At 46.9% G+C, this 20,915-nt stretch overlaps 1 protein-coding gene across 1 annotated transcript in view; it reads right to left on the minus strand.

The window, feature by feature from the left end:
- Positions 1 to 20,915, minus strand: part of parp8 (poly (ADP-ribose) polymerase family, member 8) — a 629,329-nt gene that overhangs the window by 337,843 nt on the left and 270,571 nt on the right. Inside the window, exon 5 of the mRNA XM_072497074.1 lies at positions 8,504 to 8,574. Within this exon, the coding sequence (XP_072353175.1) occupies positions 8,504 to 8,574 (71 nt within the window). The remainder of the gene's footprint in view (positions 1 to 8,503; positions 8,575 to 20,915) is intronic.

Here is a 20,915-nt window from a genome sequence, read left to right on the forward strand (position 1 = left end):
CCAATTTACTTCATAATAACACTGGAGCATGGAAAATGTCAGTCATTTCTGCACAAAATCCAGAATAAATTGCAAAATGAAGAAACCATGGGGAGTACCTGAAGAGGTATGTTTTCTACAAATAAAAACAGTGTGGAGCAAATGGTGACAAGAGAAAATGCATCACAGATGCAGCAGGATACAAATGGTCACCATTTTCATCATCCGCCATTCCATTCCTCCTGATACAATTGGGCCGAGAGCTTTAGTGAATTGCTGCAGTTTATCTAGCTGTGCAAGAAAAAGGAAAAATAAGGGCAGCACGGTGGCGCAGTGGATTAGCCCTGCTGCCTCACGGCGCCGAGGTCCCAGGTTCGATCCCGGCTCTGAGTCACTGTCTGTGTGAAATTTGCACATTCTCCCCATGTCGACGTGGGTTTCGCCCCCACAACCCAAAGATGTGCAAGTGTTATGGCCCAGGGTTTAGAGAACCCCAAAGTGTATCATGGAGTTAACCTGACCCACAACGTTTAATAGATTGTGGTATGGGGAGCACACGGTCCACTCTACAGGTATGGTACAGCAGAAATCGAAAAGTATTTTTGAAAGCAAAACAATGTTTATTCTATGAACTCAAGTTAACCTTTTAAAACATACAGTGAACATCTTAGCAACTATTAATTCAAATACAACCCCCAAAGAATACAACACTAAGTAATCCTTTAAGCTTTCCTTTTGACATCCATACGACTTATAACACCTTTTTCCAGAAGCACTTCAAGTTAAAGTCATTACTGTTATTAGTTTTAAATCACCAGGATCGATTTACAGTCTTTAGATTACAGAGAGAGATTCATACACCTTCTGGCTGTGACTGCAGCTATCCAGCTCTGAAAACTAAACTAAAACACACCCTGCAGCAAACAGCCTAAATGAAAGTAAAAAGCTGACAGACAGCCCAGCTCCACCCACTCTCTGACATCACTGCAGGAATAAACACCTATTTCTTAAAGGTACTCTCACTACAGATATTTATATACACACCCATTTATAAACACCCATTTCTTAAAGGTACTCTCACATGACACAAGCTAGGTGGATTGGCCATGCTAAATTGCCCTTTAATTGGAAAATGAATTGGGTACTCTAAATGTATAAAGAAAAAGGAAAAATATGTGTTCATGAATATTCCACAACTAAAGTCAGACCACCTATTGAAAATAAACCCCCAGATGAAGTGTGGCCATTTGCACAGAAAGTGGAGGCTAAGTTATAGCATTTTTGCCTCTCAGTCAGGTTTTTATTAAGTTGATGAATTTAAGCCTCACACTCAGACTGGCAGGTCAGTGCAGAATTTTTATTTGGTCATTCCTGCCTCAATATTATTTTCATTTTGTTTTGATGGAGTTCCCGAGGGCAATAGTTCTCCCTGACGGAAAGAAAGGTCACTGTAGAATGTTCAGTGGCTTCTTTTGTTTGTTTTAACAATATTCCAAGTTTTCCCTGTGGAGGAGCACGCTTGCTATTGCTGGCCCACAAAAATTCAACTGAAATTTAACTGGATTTCTTCTTGCTCTGTTTCTGCTTGCCACTGTCATCACTGCTGGCCCCAGCAGTGGAAGGGATTCCCTGAATCAGACTAAAAATTGCATTGGAGTCTTATTTATGCCATCAGATCCTGCCATGTCTTCTAATTGGCAAGGCTCACATTTATTGCCCACCCCTAACTGCCCTTGAGGAAGTGGTGGTCAAGTGACTTCTTCATCTACTGCAGTCCATATAATGTAGGAACACCAACAGTGTTGTTAGAAAGGGAGTTCCAGATCTTGAACCAGTGACAGTGAAGGATCGCTGAATTAATTTCAAGTCAGAATGATGTATGTCTTGGATTGCAAGCACTGGTTCCCATGTGCCGACTAATCTTGCTCTTTTCGGCAGTAGAGATCCTGGGTTGGGGAGGTGCAGTTCAAAAAGTCTTGGCAAGTTGCTGCAGTGCATTTGGATGAGTCACTTTGACCACTATTAAAAGCAATGGTGGGTAAATGGCAGTGAAAATAAATGTTTCACAAAATAAATACAGTTGGATGCGTCCGGTAACAATTTATACCATCTGCCTGCCAAACCACCGCTGGATGGACAAGGTGAAAATTGTCTCAGGGCCCCGGATTTTGTTGGGCCAAAAGGAGTCTTCACCATTGGTCAGAGAACTGGCAAGTAATCCTCACTGGTTCTCTGGGGGAGGCCTGATGGAATCAAGTGCCTGAACTGGCCAACGTGGAGCTTTCCCCATGATTGAGGACCGTGGCGGCAGAAGACCCTCCTGATGAGAGCTAATCAGAGGTCGCAGCTTGTTATTGGTGCTCGTGTCACTGCACTCAATCGAGGGCCCTACTCATGGAGAGATCCCACATGAAGGTGAATGAAGGCGGGCTGGAGGTCACGGGATGGGGGTCCCAGAAGGATGAGGGGGATTTTCGAGGCAGGAGAGTGGCTCTCAGTGGCCACCACCCTGCCCAATGACCGGTCCCTCACCCTGATAGCAAATTACTCCAAAACCCCATCCCCCGCCGCAAACTCCCAGGAGGCAGCTGCATTTCCAACAGATTTCCGAGGGTACGGATGAACCATGGTGCCTCCAATAAATTCCTCAGTTATCAGTAAATTGTGATGGCCTCGTAAGTCAGTGTCTTCCGCTCTCCCACTTCATTGGGGAAGGCTTTCCCACCACTAGGAGGGGTGGAGCCTTTTCCACTTAAGTGGGCCTTGCTGCCATGGTTCCCAGTGCAATAGGTTGCATTCAATCCAGCCCAGTATATCTTGTTGTACAAGAACGGGAAAACAAGTGCTTAAAATTGATAGCCTGTACCTTGTCGAACAATTAAAGATAGACCACCAATTGAAAATAAATACCTGGTCGGTCACCTGTCCTGGGAGTGGGCCTAGAATTCTACTAGAATCGTAGAATGGGGTTACAGCACAGACAGAGGCCAGTCAGACTCCACAGGAAATTTCAGAGAAACTGGAGATAAAAAAGAATGAAAGCAGCCTTTGAAATTTTGTCCACGAGCCTTCTTTCCACAAGGGAAAGGTAATGGCCCCACCAAGTCCAATACATGAAAGAAAATGAAAATAATCTCAGGGCAGGAATGTTCAAATAACAAAAACACAAGCCTGTGTGTATTGTACCTCGAATGTGAAAATACAAAAGATTTTGACTGCAAACGTTTCCTTCAATTAACCTGTCATTTAAGTTCCAAAGTACAAGTGGCTATATTTATTTTCATAGAGGTCATCACAGCTCCCTCCCTCTATCCTCCAGAACCCTTCTTAGAGCCACAACGACCCAACCTCCTTCCCTCCCTCGGAATAGCCATGCCCCACCCTCCCTGGGCAGCCAATGCCCAAGCTCAATGCAATAGCTCAACCTTCTCTCCCAGTTCTTCATGCAAGAAAAATAGCTTTGTTTCACTCCAAGTCCACCAGGAAGACTATCTCGCTTAGTTATGCCATTTATTGTGAGATGTGAATCTGAAGGCATGTGTTTCTCATTTGCTGCCGACTTAATCGGAAAAGTACGATTTAATCTGGCAACCAGGTGTTTTAAAAAATATACATGGCATGATAATTGCTCATATATTTGTGGTAGTCACCACTGTTGTATTATATTGTATATATGGGTATTATGGTAAGGCCCATGTACGACAGGTACGGGGGTAGATCCCTGCCTGCTGGCAGTATAAATGTGTGTGCTCTCCGAACAGCAACCATTTCGTAAGCTGCTGTAGGAGGCCACACATCTCTGTGTCATAAAACCTCGATTACGTTCTACTCTCATCTCGTCGTAATTGATAGTGCATCAATTTATTACACAGAGATTTTTCAGAGATGGATCTCCGCATCAAGCCGGATCGCCTGCAGCTGCATCCTCAAGCAGACAACGCCAAAAAGGACTTCCAACATTGGCTAGCTTGTTTTGAAGCTTACATCGGGTCTGCGCCAGACCCAATCTTAGAATCACAGAAGCTCCAGATTCTGTACATGCGGCTGAGCTCCAATGTTTTTCCCCTCGTCCAGGGCGCGCCTACCTACACAGAGGCCATGGCGCTACTGAAGGAGAATTCCGCTCAGCAGACCAACAAGATCCATGCATCAGCAACTTCCCGGTGAGTCTGTGGAAGATTTCTGGCGTGCCCTGCTCGCCCTGGTGAGAGACTGTGACTGCCAGGCCATTTTGGCCACTGAACATTCAAACCTGCTAATGAGAGACGCGTTCTTAACGGGCATAGGGTCTGACTACATCCACCAGCGCCTCTTAGAAGGGGCCACGCTTGACCTCGCGGAAACCAAGAAACTAGTGCTCTCGCTCACGGTCACGTGATGCAATGTACAGGCTTATGCCCTCGACCGCACGGCCCACCCTCCGTGTGCATCGTGGACCCCGCCATCGGCCACCCCATCGTGGACTGCCTCAGCCAACCCCACGCCTGTGCCGCGCAGCAGCCAACCAACCCCAGGGGACCCAAGTGCTACTTCTGCGGACAGACAAAAACCTCCGGCAGCTCTGCGCGGAGCGCGCTCTGCAAGGCCTGTGGCAAGAAGGGACATTTTGCTGCAGTGTGCCAGGCCCGCTCAATCGCCGCTATTGTCCCGGCACCCCCACATTCGGCCAGTGGGCGCCGCCATCTTCCTCTCCTCCGGCCATGTGCGGCCCGTAGGTGCCGCCATCTTGCTCCATTCACAACACGTGCGGCCCGTGGGCATCTTGCTTGCCTCAGAACCAATGGGCACCGCCAGCTTGCCTGCCCCAGGACACATGCAGTCTGAGGGCGCCGCCATCTTGCCTGCCCCAGGAAACGTGCGGCCTGTGGGCGCTGCCATCTTACCCGCCTCAGGACCCCTGCCCATCGGGCACCTCATTGGGCCGCTCATCGCCTGCAACTGCCGACGACCAGCCGCGTCTCGCCTCGGTTGCGATCGACCTGCCTCGACCGCACAAACTCGCGACCGCTTTGACAAAGGTGAAGGTCGATGGGTACGAGATATCCTGCCTTCTGGACTATGGGAGCACTGAGAGCTTCATCCACCCCGATATGGTAAGGTGCTGCTCCCTCACGGTACACCCCGCCAACCAAAGAATCTCCCTGGCCTCCGGATCCCACTCCGTAGCGATCCAGGGGTACTGCATCACCACTCTCACCGTCCGGAGCATAGAGTTCAGCGGCTTCCGGCTCTACATTCTCCCCAACCTCTGCGCTGCCTTGCTACTCGGCCTGGACGTCTAGTGCAACCTCCAGAGCCTAACCCTGAAATTCGGCGGGCCCCTACCACTCCTTACTGTTTGCGGCCTCGCGACCCTTAAGGTCAACCCGCCCTCCCTGTTTGCAAACCTCACCCCGGATTGCAAACCCGTCGCCACCAGGAGCAGCCGATACAGCGCCCATGACAGGACCTTCATCAGGTCTGAGGTCCAGCTGCTGCTGCGGGAAGGTATCATCGAGGCCAGCAACATCCCCTGGAGAGCCCTAGTGGCCGCGGTGAAAACCGGGGAGAAAAACACGATGGTCGTTGACTACAGTCAGACCATCAATCGGTACACGCAGCTCGATGCGTACCCCCTCCCATGCATATCTGATATGGTCAATCAGATTGCACAGTACTGGGTCTTCTCGACAGTGGACCTGAAATCTGCCTACCACCAGCTCCCTATCCGGAAGGTGGACCGCCCATACACTGCGTTTGAAGCAGACATCCGCCTTTACCATTTCCTTAGGGTTCCCTTCAGCGTCACTAACGGGGTCTCGGTCTTCCAACGGGAGATGGACCGAATGGTTGACCGGTACGGGCTGCGGGCCACTTTCCCGTACCTGGGCAACATCACCATCTGGGGCCACGACCAGCAGGACCACGACACACACCTTTCCAAATTTCTCCGCACTGCCACACTCCTCAACCTAAGTTACAACAAGGAGAAGTGTGTGTTCAGCACGAACTGATTAGCCATCCTCGGCTATGTGGTTCAGAACGGAGTTCTAGGGTCTGACCCCGATCGCATGTGTCCCCTCATGGAGCTCCCCTTCTCACACTGCCCCAAGGCCCTCAAACGATGCCTGGGGTTCTTTTCGTATTACGCCCAGTGGGTCCCAAACTATGCGGACAAGGCCCGCCCACTCATTCAATCCATCGCTTTCCCACTGACGGCTGAGGCTCACCAGGCCTCCCACCGTATCAAGGCCGACATCGCCAAGGCCGCGGTGCACTTGGTCGATAAGACGCTCCCTTTCCAAGTCGAGAGCGATGCATCAGACGTCGCTCTGGCTGCCACCCTCAACCAGGCAGGCAGGCCCGTGGCATTCTTTCCCCGCACCCTCCATGCCTCCGAAATTCAGCACTCCTCTGTCGAAAAGGAGGCCCAAGCGATCGTTGAAGCTGTGTGACATTGGAGGCATTACCTGGCCGGCAGGAGATTCACTCTCCTCACTGACCAACGGTCGGTTGCCTTCATGTTTAACAACACACAGCGGGGTAAGATCAAAAATGATATAATCTTGAGCTGGAGGATCGAGCTCTCCACCGACAATTACGAGATTTTGTATCGCCCCGGTAAGCTCAAAGAGCCCCCCGATGCCCTGTCCCGAGGTACATGTGCCAGCGCACAAGTGGACCGATTCCGGACCTTGCACGACGATCTCTGTCACCCGGGTGTCACCCGCTTTTACCACTTCATTAAGGCCCGCAATCTGCCCTACTCCATCGAGGAAGTCAGGGCTATCACCAGAGACTGCCAGATCTGTGCGGAGTGTAAACCGCACTTCTACCGGCCAGACCGTGCGTGCCTGGTGAAGGCCTCCCGCCCCTTTGAACGGCTCAGCGTGGACTTCAAAGGGCCCCTCCCCTTCACCGACCACAACACGTACTTTCTTAATGTGGTCGACGAGTATTCCCGATTCCCCTTCGCCGTCCCATGCCCCGATATGACGTCTGCCACCGTCATCAAAGCCCTCAACACCATCTTCGCTCTCTTCGGTTTCCCTGCCTATGTCCACAGCGACCGGGGATCCTCATTTATGAGCGAGGAGCTGCACCAGTACCTGCCCAACAGGGGCATTGCCTCGAGCAGGACGACCAGCCACAACCCCAGGGGAAACGGGCAGGTGGAGCGGGAGAATGGAATGGTCTGGAGGGCCGTCCAGCTGGCCCTACGGTCCAGAAATCTCCCAGCCTCCCACTGGCAGGAGGTCCTCCCCGACGCACTTCACTCCATTCGGTCGCTCCTGTGCACGGCGACCAACGAAACCCCCCATGAACGTCTCTTTGCCTTCACCAGGATGTACACCTCCGGGGTTTCGCTCCCAACGTGGCTGGCAGCTCCAGGACCAGTTCTCCTCCGCAAGCACGTGCGGCTCCACAAGGTGGACCCGTTGGTTGAGAGAGTACAGCTACTCCATGCGAACCCGCAGTACGCCTACGTAGCGTACCCCGACGGCCGCCAAGACACAGTCTCCCCCAGGGATCTGGCACCAGCTGGGTCCCCCCCCCCGCGCCGGCACCACCCTCCCCTGCCCCGGCGCACCCCACCGCAGCCCCCGCTCCAGGACAATCCATCCTCCCCTTGCTCCCACCCGGCAATGAAGAGGATTTCGACATGCTCCCGGAGTCACCGAAGACCAAGCCAATGCCTGAGTCGCCACCAGCACTGTGGCGCTCTCAACGACAGATCAAGGCGTCCAGTCGTCTAAATTTGCAACCTTCTCTGTAATTTTAAAACCAATCTGTATGTATACAGTTTTCCACCATCCCCGCTGGACTCATTTTTAACAGGGGGTGAATGTGGTAGTCACCACTGTTGTATTATATTGTATATATGGGTATTACGGTAAAGCTCATGTACGACAGGTACGGAGGTAGATCCCTGCCTGCTGGCTCCGCCGAGGAGCCGGATTATAAATATGTGTGCTCTCCGTACAGCAGCCATTTCGTAAGCTGCTGCAGGAGGCCGCACATCTCTGTGTAATAAAGCCTCGATTACATTCTACTCTCGTCTCGTCGTAATTGATAGTGCATCAGCCTTAAGGATAGGTCCCCCATATTTGCCATGGGGAACCAAGATCTGCTTTTAATCCGTCAATTTACTTCTACTTTCATCCTGCCATTGGAAAGCTGACATTTCGCCTCCCACACAATTAAATACCCCCACTGTCCTTGTTTCCTGCTCCCAGGAACTTCACTAGATTCTACCCTTGGATTTGTGTATGAACACTGAAATGAGGCTATTGATAAGTCTGAATCATGTGAAGATACGAACACCACAATCATTATAAATAATTTTTTTGGTCTGCTTAAACATCCAATTTATGGTTTGATATTCATAAATGATACAAAATAGAAGATGCAAGTGCAACACAGAACAACTTTGTAAGATTTGCAGAATACAGTTTTGTGTGGAAGATAAATCTACAGAGAGCTGCATTTACATTTCAGAAAAGCTGATAAAGATGTTTGGACAAGTTGGTTAAATGGCACTTACCTGGCACCTTTCATTGTGCAGCTTCGTTCTGACTGACAGGCAACTTGTGGTATCATTATTGATCCTTAATTCTGAAAATTAAAACAAGTTACAATCTCTGGTTCATGTTGAGAGGAAAGCACATCAGTAACAGTTATACCCTGCACCATCTTTCCAGAGTAACGTTCAGTGCGGGAGAATGGTTTATTTTAATGCCTTTTTAAAATTACCTGTAGTTTTCAACAAATTTCTTTCTAAATGTTTGTAAATCACTCTGGATGTCTTGCGATACATATTATTGAATTTGGTTAAAATATGTTAAGTATTAAAACTGGGCCTGCTTTGCAAGGATCCATAAATGCATCTTTGTTATTGTTTCTGTTAAATTGGTAGTTAACAGGCAGCAATGTGGCAGAGTGATAGGTTCCAGGCCATATGCGGTTAGCTTTTCATTAGCAGAAACATTCATTCCATAGCATCACCTTATGATTTACTATTTTAAGATTCTATACCATTGTTCACAGCTGGTTGATAGTCCTATCTTCAAAGGGAACACATACTTAAAAAAGAGTGATCACAATCAATTGTTAGAGAGAGCTTCAGCTTGAACATGTCAGAAGGGTTCCATAACAAACCCTAAGTTATGTACACTATCATAGAATCATACATTCCGTACAGTGCAGATGGTGGTCATTCGGCCAATTGAGTCTGCACCGACCCTCTGAAAGATGACCCTGCCTAGGCCCACTACGCCGTACTGTCCCCGTAACCGCACATAACCTGCACATCCCTTAACAGTAAGGGGCAATTTAGGATGGCCAAACCACCTAACCTGCACATCTTTGGAGTGTGGGAGGAAACCGTAGCACCCAGAGGAAACCCACCCAGACACAAGAAAAACGTAAAAACTTCACTCCATCGCCCAAGGTCGGAATTGAAACCGGGCCCCTGGTACTGTGAGGCAGCAGTGATACCCACTGTGTCACCTTGCTGCCCACGCGGAACAGAAAACTTCCCAGATAAATTAACCCAGGTTAGGTGAATGGAAGCCCCTTAGTGACCAGGGATATGCAGGTTAGGGGGATCAGCCATGACCAATGTGTGTGATTGCGGGGATGGAGCAAGGAGGGTGGGCCTGGATAGCATGCTCTTTCGGAGGTGCAGACTCGATGGGCCAAATAGCCTCCTTCTGCACTTTATGGATTCTATGGTTTCATTACAGCTTCTAGAATTATATTAGGCATTTAGACTTCAGTATAATATCTTGTCCAATTTCTTTGGGACAGATAATTAAACTTTCAATACAGTTTGATTTATTTTAGACCTGGAATGTGATATTTTCCATCCTTCAGATTTCACAGGAAAACAATCTGTTATATTACCTATCATAATATATATTTTACTCTTTGAACCAGCCGAGGTGATGAAATGAACAATAGTCTTCTTGTAAAGATGAACTAATTTATTGAGTAATATAAATAATATTTGTGAGTCCTTTGTACTTAGTACTCAACTAGTAACAGAAATAAAATACAGTAAAGATAACTAACTAATTACACAATGTAATAATGAAATAACTTATAACTTCTCTCTCTCTCTATGTCTTGTCTGTTTACTCTCCTGAAGCACATTTTCTCAGAAAGAGCGGGAAAGTCTTTCTTACACCATCTGATAGTGAGACATCTAGTATTGAATTGACTGTACTAGTTTTACATACATTGATCATGTATATTAACATACAGAGATCACTACACGATTGAGACTTCTGACATGAATTTCAGTGCTTCGTACAAAGAGGGTAATTATTAACTCTGGCAAATACAGCCTAAGATGCAACCTCTCTGATCACAAGGCATGAGATCTGCTGGTGTGTCGCTATCAGAACAAAAGCAGTATTATAAAAAGTGAAACTCTAACTTGGAGGAACAAACACTTTTGAACTTTGAAACTTCCCCTTTTTAAATGCCCTCTGCTGCGGTCAGAACTTGTTGCAAATAACATGAGTTAAAAAGTAATTTTATTGAACTGTAACCTTTCGTCACATGCCCTCAATCAATACCATTTGCTGTGAACCATTTTAGTACAGCCACATAATACAGAGCTAAATGCATGCAGATCCATCTGTTTTGTCTTTCTTTCTTTCCTTCCTTGATTCCCAGACTCAAAATAGGTAAGCAGTTACATTTTCGCTTTCAGTGCCAGGTGGCACACTGTCAGTACTGTACTGACTGCCAGTTACACATCCAGCACAACCATTCTTTCCATCATGCAGAAAAATCTAACAGGGAATATAACACATGGAAAATCTGCAAAGGCAAATTTACAATGGTGGTGGAAGTTAAAATCTACCTCAGCTAAACAAACAAAATATTCTGTGTGTGTGCCAGACATTGCAAAGCTCACCTGCCATGAGAGCATCTTGAGAAATTAGGCAGTAAGTACATAATAATAATCTTTATCTTTATTTAAAAAAATATTTATTATTGTTACAAGTAGGCTTACATTAACACTGCAATGAGGTTACTGTGAAAAGCCCCTAGTGGCCACACTCCAGCGCCTGTTCGGGTACACTGAGGAAGAATTCAGCATAACCAATTGACCTAACGGCATGTCTTTCGGGACTTGTGGGAGGAAACCGGAGCACCCGGAGAAACCCCACGCAGACACAGGGAGAACATGCAGACTCCGCACAGACAGTGACCCAAGCCAAGAATCGAACCTGGGACCCTGACACTTTGAAGCAACAGTGTTCACCACTGCGCTACCGAGCTGCCCATCAGCCATTGCCTGAAATTTACTGGTGGGACTAATGTTTTCTACCATCTTCATACACTTAGTAAATTAACCCATTCTCAAATTTTTTGAGAATTCAATGAATTTTTTTAAATAGCCAAGGAACTCTTAACTTTTGCATTGTGCCTTCTGTCCAGATTACAAAACAGCTATTAACATGGATCAAAGTATATGCATCTACAAAGAGGTATAATTCCTATTTTGTTCACTTTTGCATTGTGGCAACCAGCATAATGAGTGTTCCAAAGTTTTCCACTACCAAAATTGTCCGTGCATTATGTCTAGCGATGTTCATCCAAATTATTTGATAGAGATTTATTTCTATGACGAGTGAGCAACTTCACTGTTGAGGTATGACACGACTACCAAGAAGGTAGAAGATAAACTATTTGCCGGCACGGTAGCACAGTGGTTAGCACTGTTGCTTCACAGGGTCACATGGTCGATGCCTGCTTAGGTCACTGTCTGTGCAGAGTCTGTACATCCTCCCTGTGTCTGCGTGGGTTTGTCATGATATTCAAATACACACATCATGATAGACACACCAACAGACAAATCAGCACACACAACATGACAACCAATCATAGACAAGGACAGAGATAGTATAAGGGAAGAAACACGACACCTGGTGGCCAGTAGATCTGGAGACCAGGACAAGGACAGGACCTGATTAACATCAGACACAGGGAGTCACCACGTGCAGAGTATCAAGACAGAACTGTAACTAACAAGTTGAAATAAAACAGCGTTGTACCAAATACAACCGTGTTGGTTCATCTGTACATCAGAACACCCAACACTACATGGTACAGGAGTGGATCGATACCTGCCGGCAAACCTGCCATCCTGAGATATGGACATCACCAACAAACCGCAGCCGTTGCAAGTCGCTGGGAACCTTGGCACCAATTGGAAGCTCTTCAAGCAGCGATTTGAACTGTACATGCGAGCCAACGAGAAACAGAGTGCCTCGGACGAAACAAAGATTGCGATGCTCCTCACCACCGCAGGTCAGCACACCATCGATGTATTCAACTCACTGGTGTTCGCGGAAGGCGAGAACCAATCCAAGTATGACACGGTCCTCCTCAAGCTAGACCAGCACTTTAACGTTGAAGTGAATGAAAGTTTTGAAAGGTATATCTTTCAGCAACACCTGCAAGGTAAGGATGAGCTCTTTCAACCCTTTCTGACGCACCTCCGTGTACTCGCGCAGTCCTGCGGTTATGGCAACACCTCAGAGTCCATGATCCGGGACCAGATTGTTTTTGGCGTTGCCTCCAGTGGCCTATGCCAGCAGCTTCTTAAAATTAAAGGCCTGACCTTAGCGTCTGCGGTGGCAGCTTGTGTCCTCCATGAAAATGCAACCAGCCGTTTTGCCCAATTTCAGGCGACCGAATCGGCACGGAGGGGGTCCCTAGCCGTCAAATCGGCAAGCCAGGCCACCCACGAGGCCGAACGCATCCAGGCAATTGATTATCTCCCGGCCCGCGGCCCGGACGAGGGCAGCCGTTTCCCGCGCTTTTCGCGGTCTCCCGCATTTGTGCGCGCCAAAACCAACGGCAATATCGAGGGACGCACTGCGCAGGCGCGCCCGATGCAAGACCGAACTGCGCATGCGCAGTGGCGTAACAAATGCCGTGACGCCATGACGTGCGGCAACTGTGGAGCTGTACATTTAAAAGGGCAATGTCCTGCTAAAAACCGACAATGCCTACGATGTGGCAAGATGGGCCACTACGCTGCCTACTGTCGAGCGGTTCAACCGATGGATCCTACACATCTCCAACAACCTCGCAGACACGTCAGGACCGTCCAGCCCGTACATCAGGACATCCAGCCAAATGACACAGATGACCAAGATGCCTTCCGGGTTTCAGTCATTGATGTGAACAGGGTCAACACCATCAATCCGGCCGATGAATGGAGTGCCACCCTGACGGTTAACCCGAATTTGGCGCACACCTACTAGATTGGACTTATGAGACTGTTCACACGTTAAAGTTGAAACACTATTGTATTGTAACATGTTACTGTTTTATCATTCCAGATATCATTTGACCGGACCACACTTCAAATGTTTTCGTCTTCCTGTTTTGTTATGGTACAACCTCGTTAGCATGACACACCTGACATCGCCCCATGTATATAGTTACACCACATGCACCTGCTGTAAATATCACGCACACACACTTTTAGATGCACTCACGACACATTCGTATTTATAACCACGTAGGCACATAATTTTATAAAAAAAGGGGGGATGTCATGATATTCAAACACACACATCATGATAGACACACCAACAGACAAATCAGCACACACAACACGACAACCAATCACAGACAAGGACAGAGACAGTATAAGAGAAGAAACACGACACCTGGTGGCCAGTAGATCTGGAGACCAGGACAAGGCCAGGACCTGATTAACATCACACACAGGGAGTCACCACGTGCAGAGTATCAAGACAGAACTGTAAATAACAAGTTGAAATAAAACAGCGTTGTACCAAATACAACCGTGTTGGTTCATCTGTACATCAGAACACCCAACACTACAGGTTTCCTCCGGGTGCTCTGGTTTCCTCTCATAAGTCCCGAAAGACGTGTTTGTTAGGTGAATTGGACATTCTGAATTTTCCCTCTGTGTACCGAACAGGTGCCAAAGTATGGCAACTGGGGAATTTTCATAGTAACTTCATTGCAGTGCTAATGCAAGCCTACTTGTGACAATAATAAAGATTGTTATTCTTGTGTCTGTCCTGTACTTCCTATATGTATACCTACTTCTAACATGAGCATACATTTAGACGGAATACTGTTGGTTTCCCTTGGGGAAAATATTTTATCAATAATGTTATTGAGGGCTCTTGGTGATCAAAAATTCCCATTTAAATGATCTCTTTGTTTATGCTTCAAAATTTGATTTGGAATTTTGTGATTTTCCCAACCCTGGTTATGAGTGGAGAATGGGTAGGAGTTTGAGGAGGTGTAAAAGAGTCTAAAGCTATAAGGCCTAAACTATAAGCAAACGACTGAGACAAGGTCCCAGAGAACAAAGCCTTTTCACTAGCCTGCCTCAGCAATAAACTCCCACTGTGGCCACCTGTATCTAATCTGCTTCCAGGGCTGGTAGGCCTGACTGCATCCTGCGCACCCCACAGCCGTGAGGAAAAATTGGAGCTGCTGAGGCACCTTCTAATGAAGGGGGTCTTCTGAATCAGGAAATTTCCCGACATTTGCTGCCGGACTGTGGATGAAAGTTTGATAGCGGTATTGGATTGGATTGGATTGGATTTGTTTATTGTCACCTGTACCGAGGTACAGTGAAAAGTATTTTTCTGCGAGCAGCTCAACAGATCATTAAGTACATGGGAAGAAAAGGGAAGAAAATAAAATACATAATAGGGCAACACAAGGTATCGGATGAAGCATACAGGGTGTAGTGTTAATGAGGTCAGTCCATAAGAGGATCATTTAGGATTCTGGTAACAGCGGGGAAGAAGCTGTTTTTGAGTCTGTTCGTGCGTGTTCTCAGACTTCTGTATCTCCTGCCGATGGAAGAAGTTGGAAGAGTGAGTAAGGCGGGTGGGAGGGGTCTTTGATTATGCAGCCTGCTTTCCCCAGGCAGTGGGAGGTGTAAATGGAGTCAATGGATGGGAGGCAGGTTCGTGTGATGGACTGGGCGGTGTTCACGACTCTCTGAAGTTTCTTGCGGTCCTGGGCCGCGCAGTTGCCATACCAGGCTGTGATGCAGCCAGATAGGATGCTTTCTATGGTGCATCTGTAAAAGTCGGAAAGGGTTAATGTGGACATGCCGAATTTCCTTAGTTTCCGAGGAAGTATAGGCGCTGTTGTGCTTTCTAGGTGGTAGCGTCAACATGGGTGGACTAGGACAGATTTTTGGAGATGTGCACCCCTAGGAATTTGAAACTGCTAACCATCTCCACCTCGGCCCCGTTGATGCAGACAGGGGTGTGTACAGTACTTTGCTTCCTGAAGTCAATGACCAGCTCTTTAGTTTTGCTAGCATTGAGGGAGAGATTGTTGTCGCTGCACCACTCCACTAGGTTCTCTATCTCCCTCCTGTATTCTGACTCGTCGTTATTCGAGATCCGGCCCACTATGGTCGTATCGTCAGCAAACTTGTAGATGGAGTTCCTAATTCAAAATTAGGAGGGGTATGGTCAGAGTAGGTGGGGAGAAACTGTTCCCATTGGTGGAAGGATCGGGAACTAGATGGCCCCAGTTTAGCATGTTTGGCAAAAGTAGCATTGGTGGCATGGGGAAAAACATTAATACTCAGTGAGTAGTTAGGATCTGGAATGCACTGCTTGAGTGGTTAGTGGAGGGAGATACAATCAAGCCTTGAAAAGAGAATTGAATTTGGAAAATATTGCTGGGCTATGGGGGAAGGACGTCAGAATGGGTCAAGGTGAGATGCTCCAGCAGAAGGCCAGCACGAATACTACAGGCCAAATGGCCTCCTTCTGAGCTCTAAGCATTCTATGATAGACTGGAATCAATCAACTAATGTGAATTACTCATTAACCTAACCTATTTAAAATGGGCTTTACGAATATTTTGGTTTCTTTACCAGGAAATGTAAAATAACAGTAATGATGGAATTGCACATTTGTTGCAGATGTTAATTATTACTGACAAAGAACAACAAATACTGTAGTACAATAGTTCAGTGGAATACCTATGGGTCATCAGAGAGGGAAAATCTGCCTGTGACCTCTGAACAAAACTAGGATATTTGTGCAAACTCTCAACTCTGCTGTTGTTTCTTGAAAAGCAGCTAATTTCAGCAGCTGTCTATCAAAACACCACTTGCGCTGAATTTTCTTTTTTGATTCTTTATTGCCTGTACCTGCCCGTATGTTTGTACCAGCAAAGGGAAGCCTTGAGCTGCTCAGCCAGAAATTGCTTTGCCTGATTATCCCACTGATAGCAACATTTTTGTTCGAGGTCGGGCCTGTATAGGCATGGCTGAAAACCACAGGCATGAGTCGTGTTTCCTCCATTGGAAGGAGCACCCATTGCATTTGTATTCAAAGTTTGGCACCAAGAACTTTGTGGATTATTACCCACAAAGACATCATTTGGTAGAGTGCCACGTTGATCAATTTGAAATGTAATGTTTAAAAAAAACAGTAAAAAATTCTAACTTTAACAATGAAAATCAATATTTTCACTGTTAACTTGGGACTGGAAGCTAATTTCAAATGCAACAAAAAATTGGTTATGACCCATTTTCATCCCTGTAGGCAGTGCACACCCCACCCAGGAGTCCCAAGGCTCACCTGAAATTAGGGTTTGGTCTCCTTTGGACATCCCTCAGGTGGGAGTCCTCTGGAGACAGGAGGACAATTTCTACTCCACCTGACGCTACAGGATCCCTTTTTTTAAACAACTTCTGATTTTTATTAGTATTAAGCTGCAGCTAAGGTTGAAGAAAACTTGGTGGGAGCAGGCCTGCTGGAGCCTCCCATCCCTATGTAATTTGGCTCTTGAAATTTATGCAAAGAGCTGTTTAAAGCATGGGCAACAGACACCTGGACAGACATCTGTGTCAATATGGCAGCCGTACTCATGGGCACAGAATGTTACTCCCTAAACTTAGCTCTCATTGTGCCCATGTTACAGTGGTACAATGAGAGCAAAAACATATAGGGCGTGATCTATCGGATTCGCCGCGATGAGGGTTGTAAATCTCACAATAGGCCTCTCGTTCGATCTCGTGAGGCATCTCGATCTGGATCATGCCCATTGAGGATGGGATCCAGATTTGCATATTGACGTGAGCAGTTAATCTCACCTGAACATGTCCATGGCAGATCTAGCCAGTGCTGGGGTCCAACGTCTCAGAGGCTCTGAGCCAGCGCCATTTAGCACTGGTCTCCAAAAACGTGGATCACGCGTACCGACACTTGTGGGGGTCTCCCAGGCAATCGGGGACCCCTGGGTTGTCGGGCTCTGGTGAGGTTGATACCTTGGCACACCCGGGCCACCATGGCACTGCCTGCCTTGGCACACCCAATGCCACCCGGGCACGTATGGCACTGCCAGGCTGATAGTGGCACTGTCAATGTGCTAGGCTGGGAATGCCAACTTGCCCAGGTGGCATCAGGGCCGTGCCGGAGATCAGGCCAAGGGTTGCCCTGCCCTTATGAGGTGAGTTTTGGGGGATTCTATGACACGCATATTGGTGAGTTGGGGCATTGGGGGTGCAGAAGCTGCGGTGGTGGGCCTACAGATTTGGGTGCCCCGAGGCACCAAAATGAAGCAGAGTCCCATTTAATAGCAGGGTCGCTCTCGGCACTTCCACTGCTGGGAAACACCTGGCTTAACCTGCTCGACGTGGGACTCTGTTTCATTTCATAGAAACATAGAAAATAGAAGCAGGAGGAGGCCATATGGCCCGTCAAGCCTGCTCCGCCATTCATTATGATCATGGCTGATCATCATGTTCAATAGCCTGATCCCACCTTCCCCCATATCCTTTGATCCATTTAGCTCCAAGAGCTATATCTATTTCTTTCTTGAAATGACACAATGTTTTGGCCTCAACTACTTTCTGTGGGAGTGAATTCCACCACTCTCTGGGTGAAGACATTTCTCCTCACCTCGTCCCTAAAAGGTTTATCTCTTACCCTAAAACTATGACCCCTAGTTCTGGACTCCCCCCACCATCGGGAACATTCTTTCTGAATCTACACTGTCTAATTCTGTTAGCATTTTAATAGTTTCTATGAGATCCCCTTTCACTCTTCTAAACGCCAACGAATATAATCCTAACCAAATTAGTCTCTCCTCATATGATGGTCGCACCACCCCAGGAATCAGCCTGGTAAACCTTCGCTGCACTGCTTCCATAGCAAGAACATCCTTCCTCAGGTAAAGACACCAAAACTCCACGCAATACTCCAGGTGTGACCTCACCAGTGACCTATACAATTGCGTAAAACATCTCTATTCCTAAACTCAAATCCTCTCACTATGAAGGCTAACATACCATTTGCCTTCTTTACTGCCTGCTGTACCTGCGCACTTACTTTCAGCGACTGATGCATGAGGACACCAAGGTCTCGCTGAGTATCCAACTCTTTCAATTTACACTCATTCAAATAATAACCAGCCTTCCTAATTTTTCTACCGAAGCGGGTAACCTTATATTTATCCACATTATACTGCATCTGCCTATCATGTGCCCACTCACTCAGCCTGTCCGAATCCCACTGAAGCATCTCTGCATCCTCCTCATGTGGTGAGAGACTTTGTCTGATTACACCAATGCTTTCCAAATGCTGTGCTATGAAAGCCTTGATATTTGACTCCAGCAAGTTCCCTACTGCTGACGTTACGCTCACTGGTCCACAGATCCCTGTTTTCTCTCTACCTCCCTTTTTGAACAATGGGGTTACACTCACTACCCTCTAATCTATAGGGACCATTCCCGAGTCCAAAGAATTTTGGAAGATGACCACCAATTGATCTACTATTTCTAGGGCCACTTCCTTAAGTACTCTGGGATGAAGATTATCAGGCCCTGGATATTTATCCGCCTTCAATCCCATCAATTTCCCCGAAACCGTTTCTTTACTGATGCTAATTTCCTTCAGTTTCTCACTGAAACTTGTGTTTCTCAGAACTTCCAGCACATTATTCATGTCTTCCTTTGTGAAGACGGAAACAAAGTATGAATTTAGTTCCTCAGCCATTTCTTTGTTCCCTGTTTTGAATTCTCTCTTTTCTGACTGTAATGGGCCTACCTTAATTTTTATTAATCTTTTTCTCTTTACATACCAATATTTCCGTTAAATGGCACCCATAATTTCTATTCAAAAGTCACTTTTCCAAAATTATTCCTTATTACTGTCTTGTTTCGCCATGTTATCTCTCCCTCTTTTTGTATAAATTCCCAATGTATTCTGGGCTGAACTGTGCAGTGAGAACTCCCAAAGTGCTCCCTACTTTATTGGAAGAATGAATTCACATCTTCACACTGCTTTTGGTTTCTTACAGATGCTGATGTTTATCCTCAAATATGCAACTGATGGAAGGAGGTAATTATCATTGCACTATTGTGAAAAAAGGTAACCTGAGAAGAGTCCATTTCATGAATAAAAATAAACCTTGTGAATTATGAATTTTACATCTATTGCCTTGCATTAAACCAGCGTGTTTCAATGATGTATTCAATGTTTCAAACACATCTAAATTCAAATTACTGACTCAACCACTGCATCCATAAAACTTGGCAGGTCTAAATCTTTGGAGGAAAGGCATATCTCTGCACTATCACTAATAATGACCTTGGTGGCCCGCTTTCAGTTCCCAAGGCTTGAAGGCTCTGAAATTCCCTCTCTAAACATCTCTGCCTCTCCACTGCTCTTTCATCCTTTAAGTCACCCCTTAAAACGAACTCCTTTTTTGCCCTGCCTATCTGCTTTTGTGGCTTGATAGATCTTGTTCTACTGTAGTAATGGTGCGCTCTATTCTTTTTCTGTTTATAAATTTAGACTACCCAATTATTATTTTTTTCCAATTAAGGGGTAATTTAGCATGGCCAATCCACTGCATGTCTTAGGGTTGTGGGGGTGAGACCCATGCATACTCTGGGAGAATGTGCAAACTTTTTTAAAAAATAAACAATTTTAGTGACGTATTTTTAGCATTACAAACAGCAACAGTATAAAAACAACGTACAAAGAACAAGAAACATAGTGAAATCACCGACTCCCAACCCACCAAGACCAGCCTAATTGACCCCCTATTCTACACTACCCTAAGCCCCCCTCTCCCCCTCCGCCCCCTGCTGACAATAACGCCCCCAGACCGGTGCCCCTACATGAAGCTGCCTCCATCCATTCCCAAACCGACCCCGCCCCCACCACCCACTTTCTTATTGTGGCTTTGTTAGCCGCCCAGTAATAATTCCTGAAATTCGGTCGGGCAAGCATCCCCTCCCCCCGATTCCGCTCGAGCATCACCTTCTTCACTTGTGGGGACTTCCCCGCCCACACAAAGCCCAGGATAGTTTTGTTAACCCTCTTAACCGCGGGATGAAAATTGGGAGACACTGAAATACGAATAAAAATCTCGGTAGGACCGTCATTTTGACCGTCTGCACTCTCCCAGCCAACGACAGCGGGAGCGCATCCCATCTCCAAAACTCGCCCTTCATCTATTCAACCAACAGGGACAAGTTCAACTTGTGTAACCGGCCCCAGTCGCGCGCCACTTGTATCCCTGAGTACCTGAAACTGTCCCCTACTAACCTAAACAGCAGCTCCCTCAGCCGACCCTCCTGACACCTCGCCTGGACAACAAACATCTCACTCTTTGTCATATTCAGTTTATACCCCGAAAAACGGCCAAATTCCACCCAAATCGCCATAATTTCACCCAGCCCTGCCCCTGGATCTGATACGTATAAGAGCAGGTCGTCAGCATTCAGCAAGAACCTATGCTCCCCCCCTCCCGGTGGAATGCCTTTTCCGCATCCATTGCCACAACTACCTCCACCTCCCTACACTCCAGGGGCATCATAATCACATTGAGCAGTTTTCTTATGTTGGCCACCAACTGCCTGCCCTTGACAAACCCGGTTTGATCCTCCATAATAACAT

This window comes from Scyliorhinus torazame, chromosome 3, assembly GCF_047496885.1.
Source record: "Scyliorhinus torazame isolate Kashiwa2021f chromosome 3, sScyTor2.1, whole genome shotgun sequence".
Classification (NCBI taxonomy): Eukaryota; Metazoa; Chordata; class Chondrichthyes; order Carcharhiniformes; family Scyliorhinidae; genus Scyliorhinus; species Scyliorhinus torazame.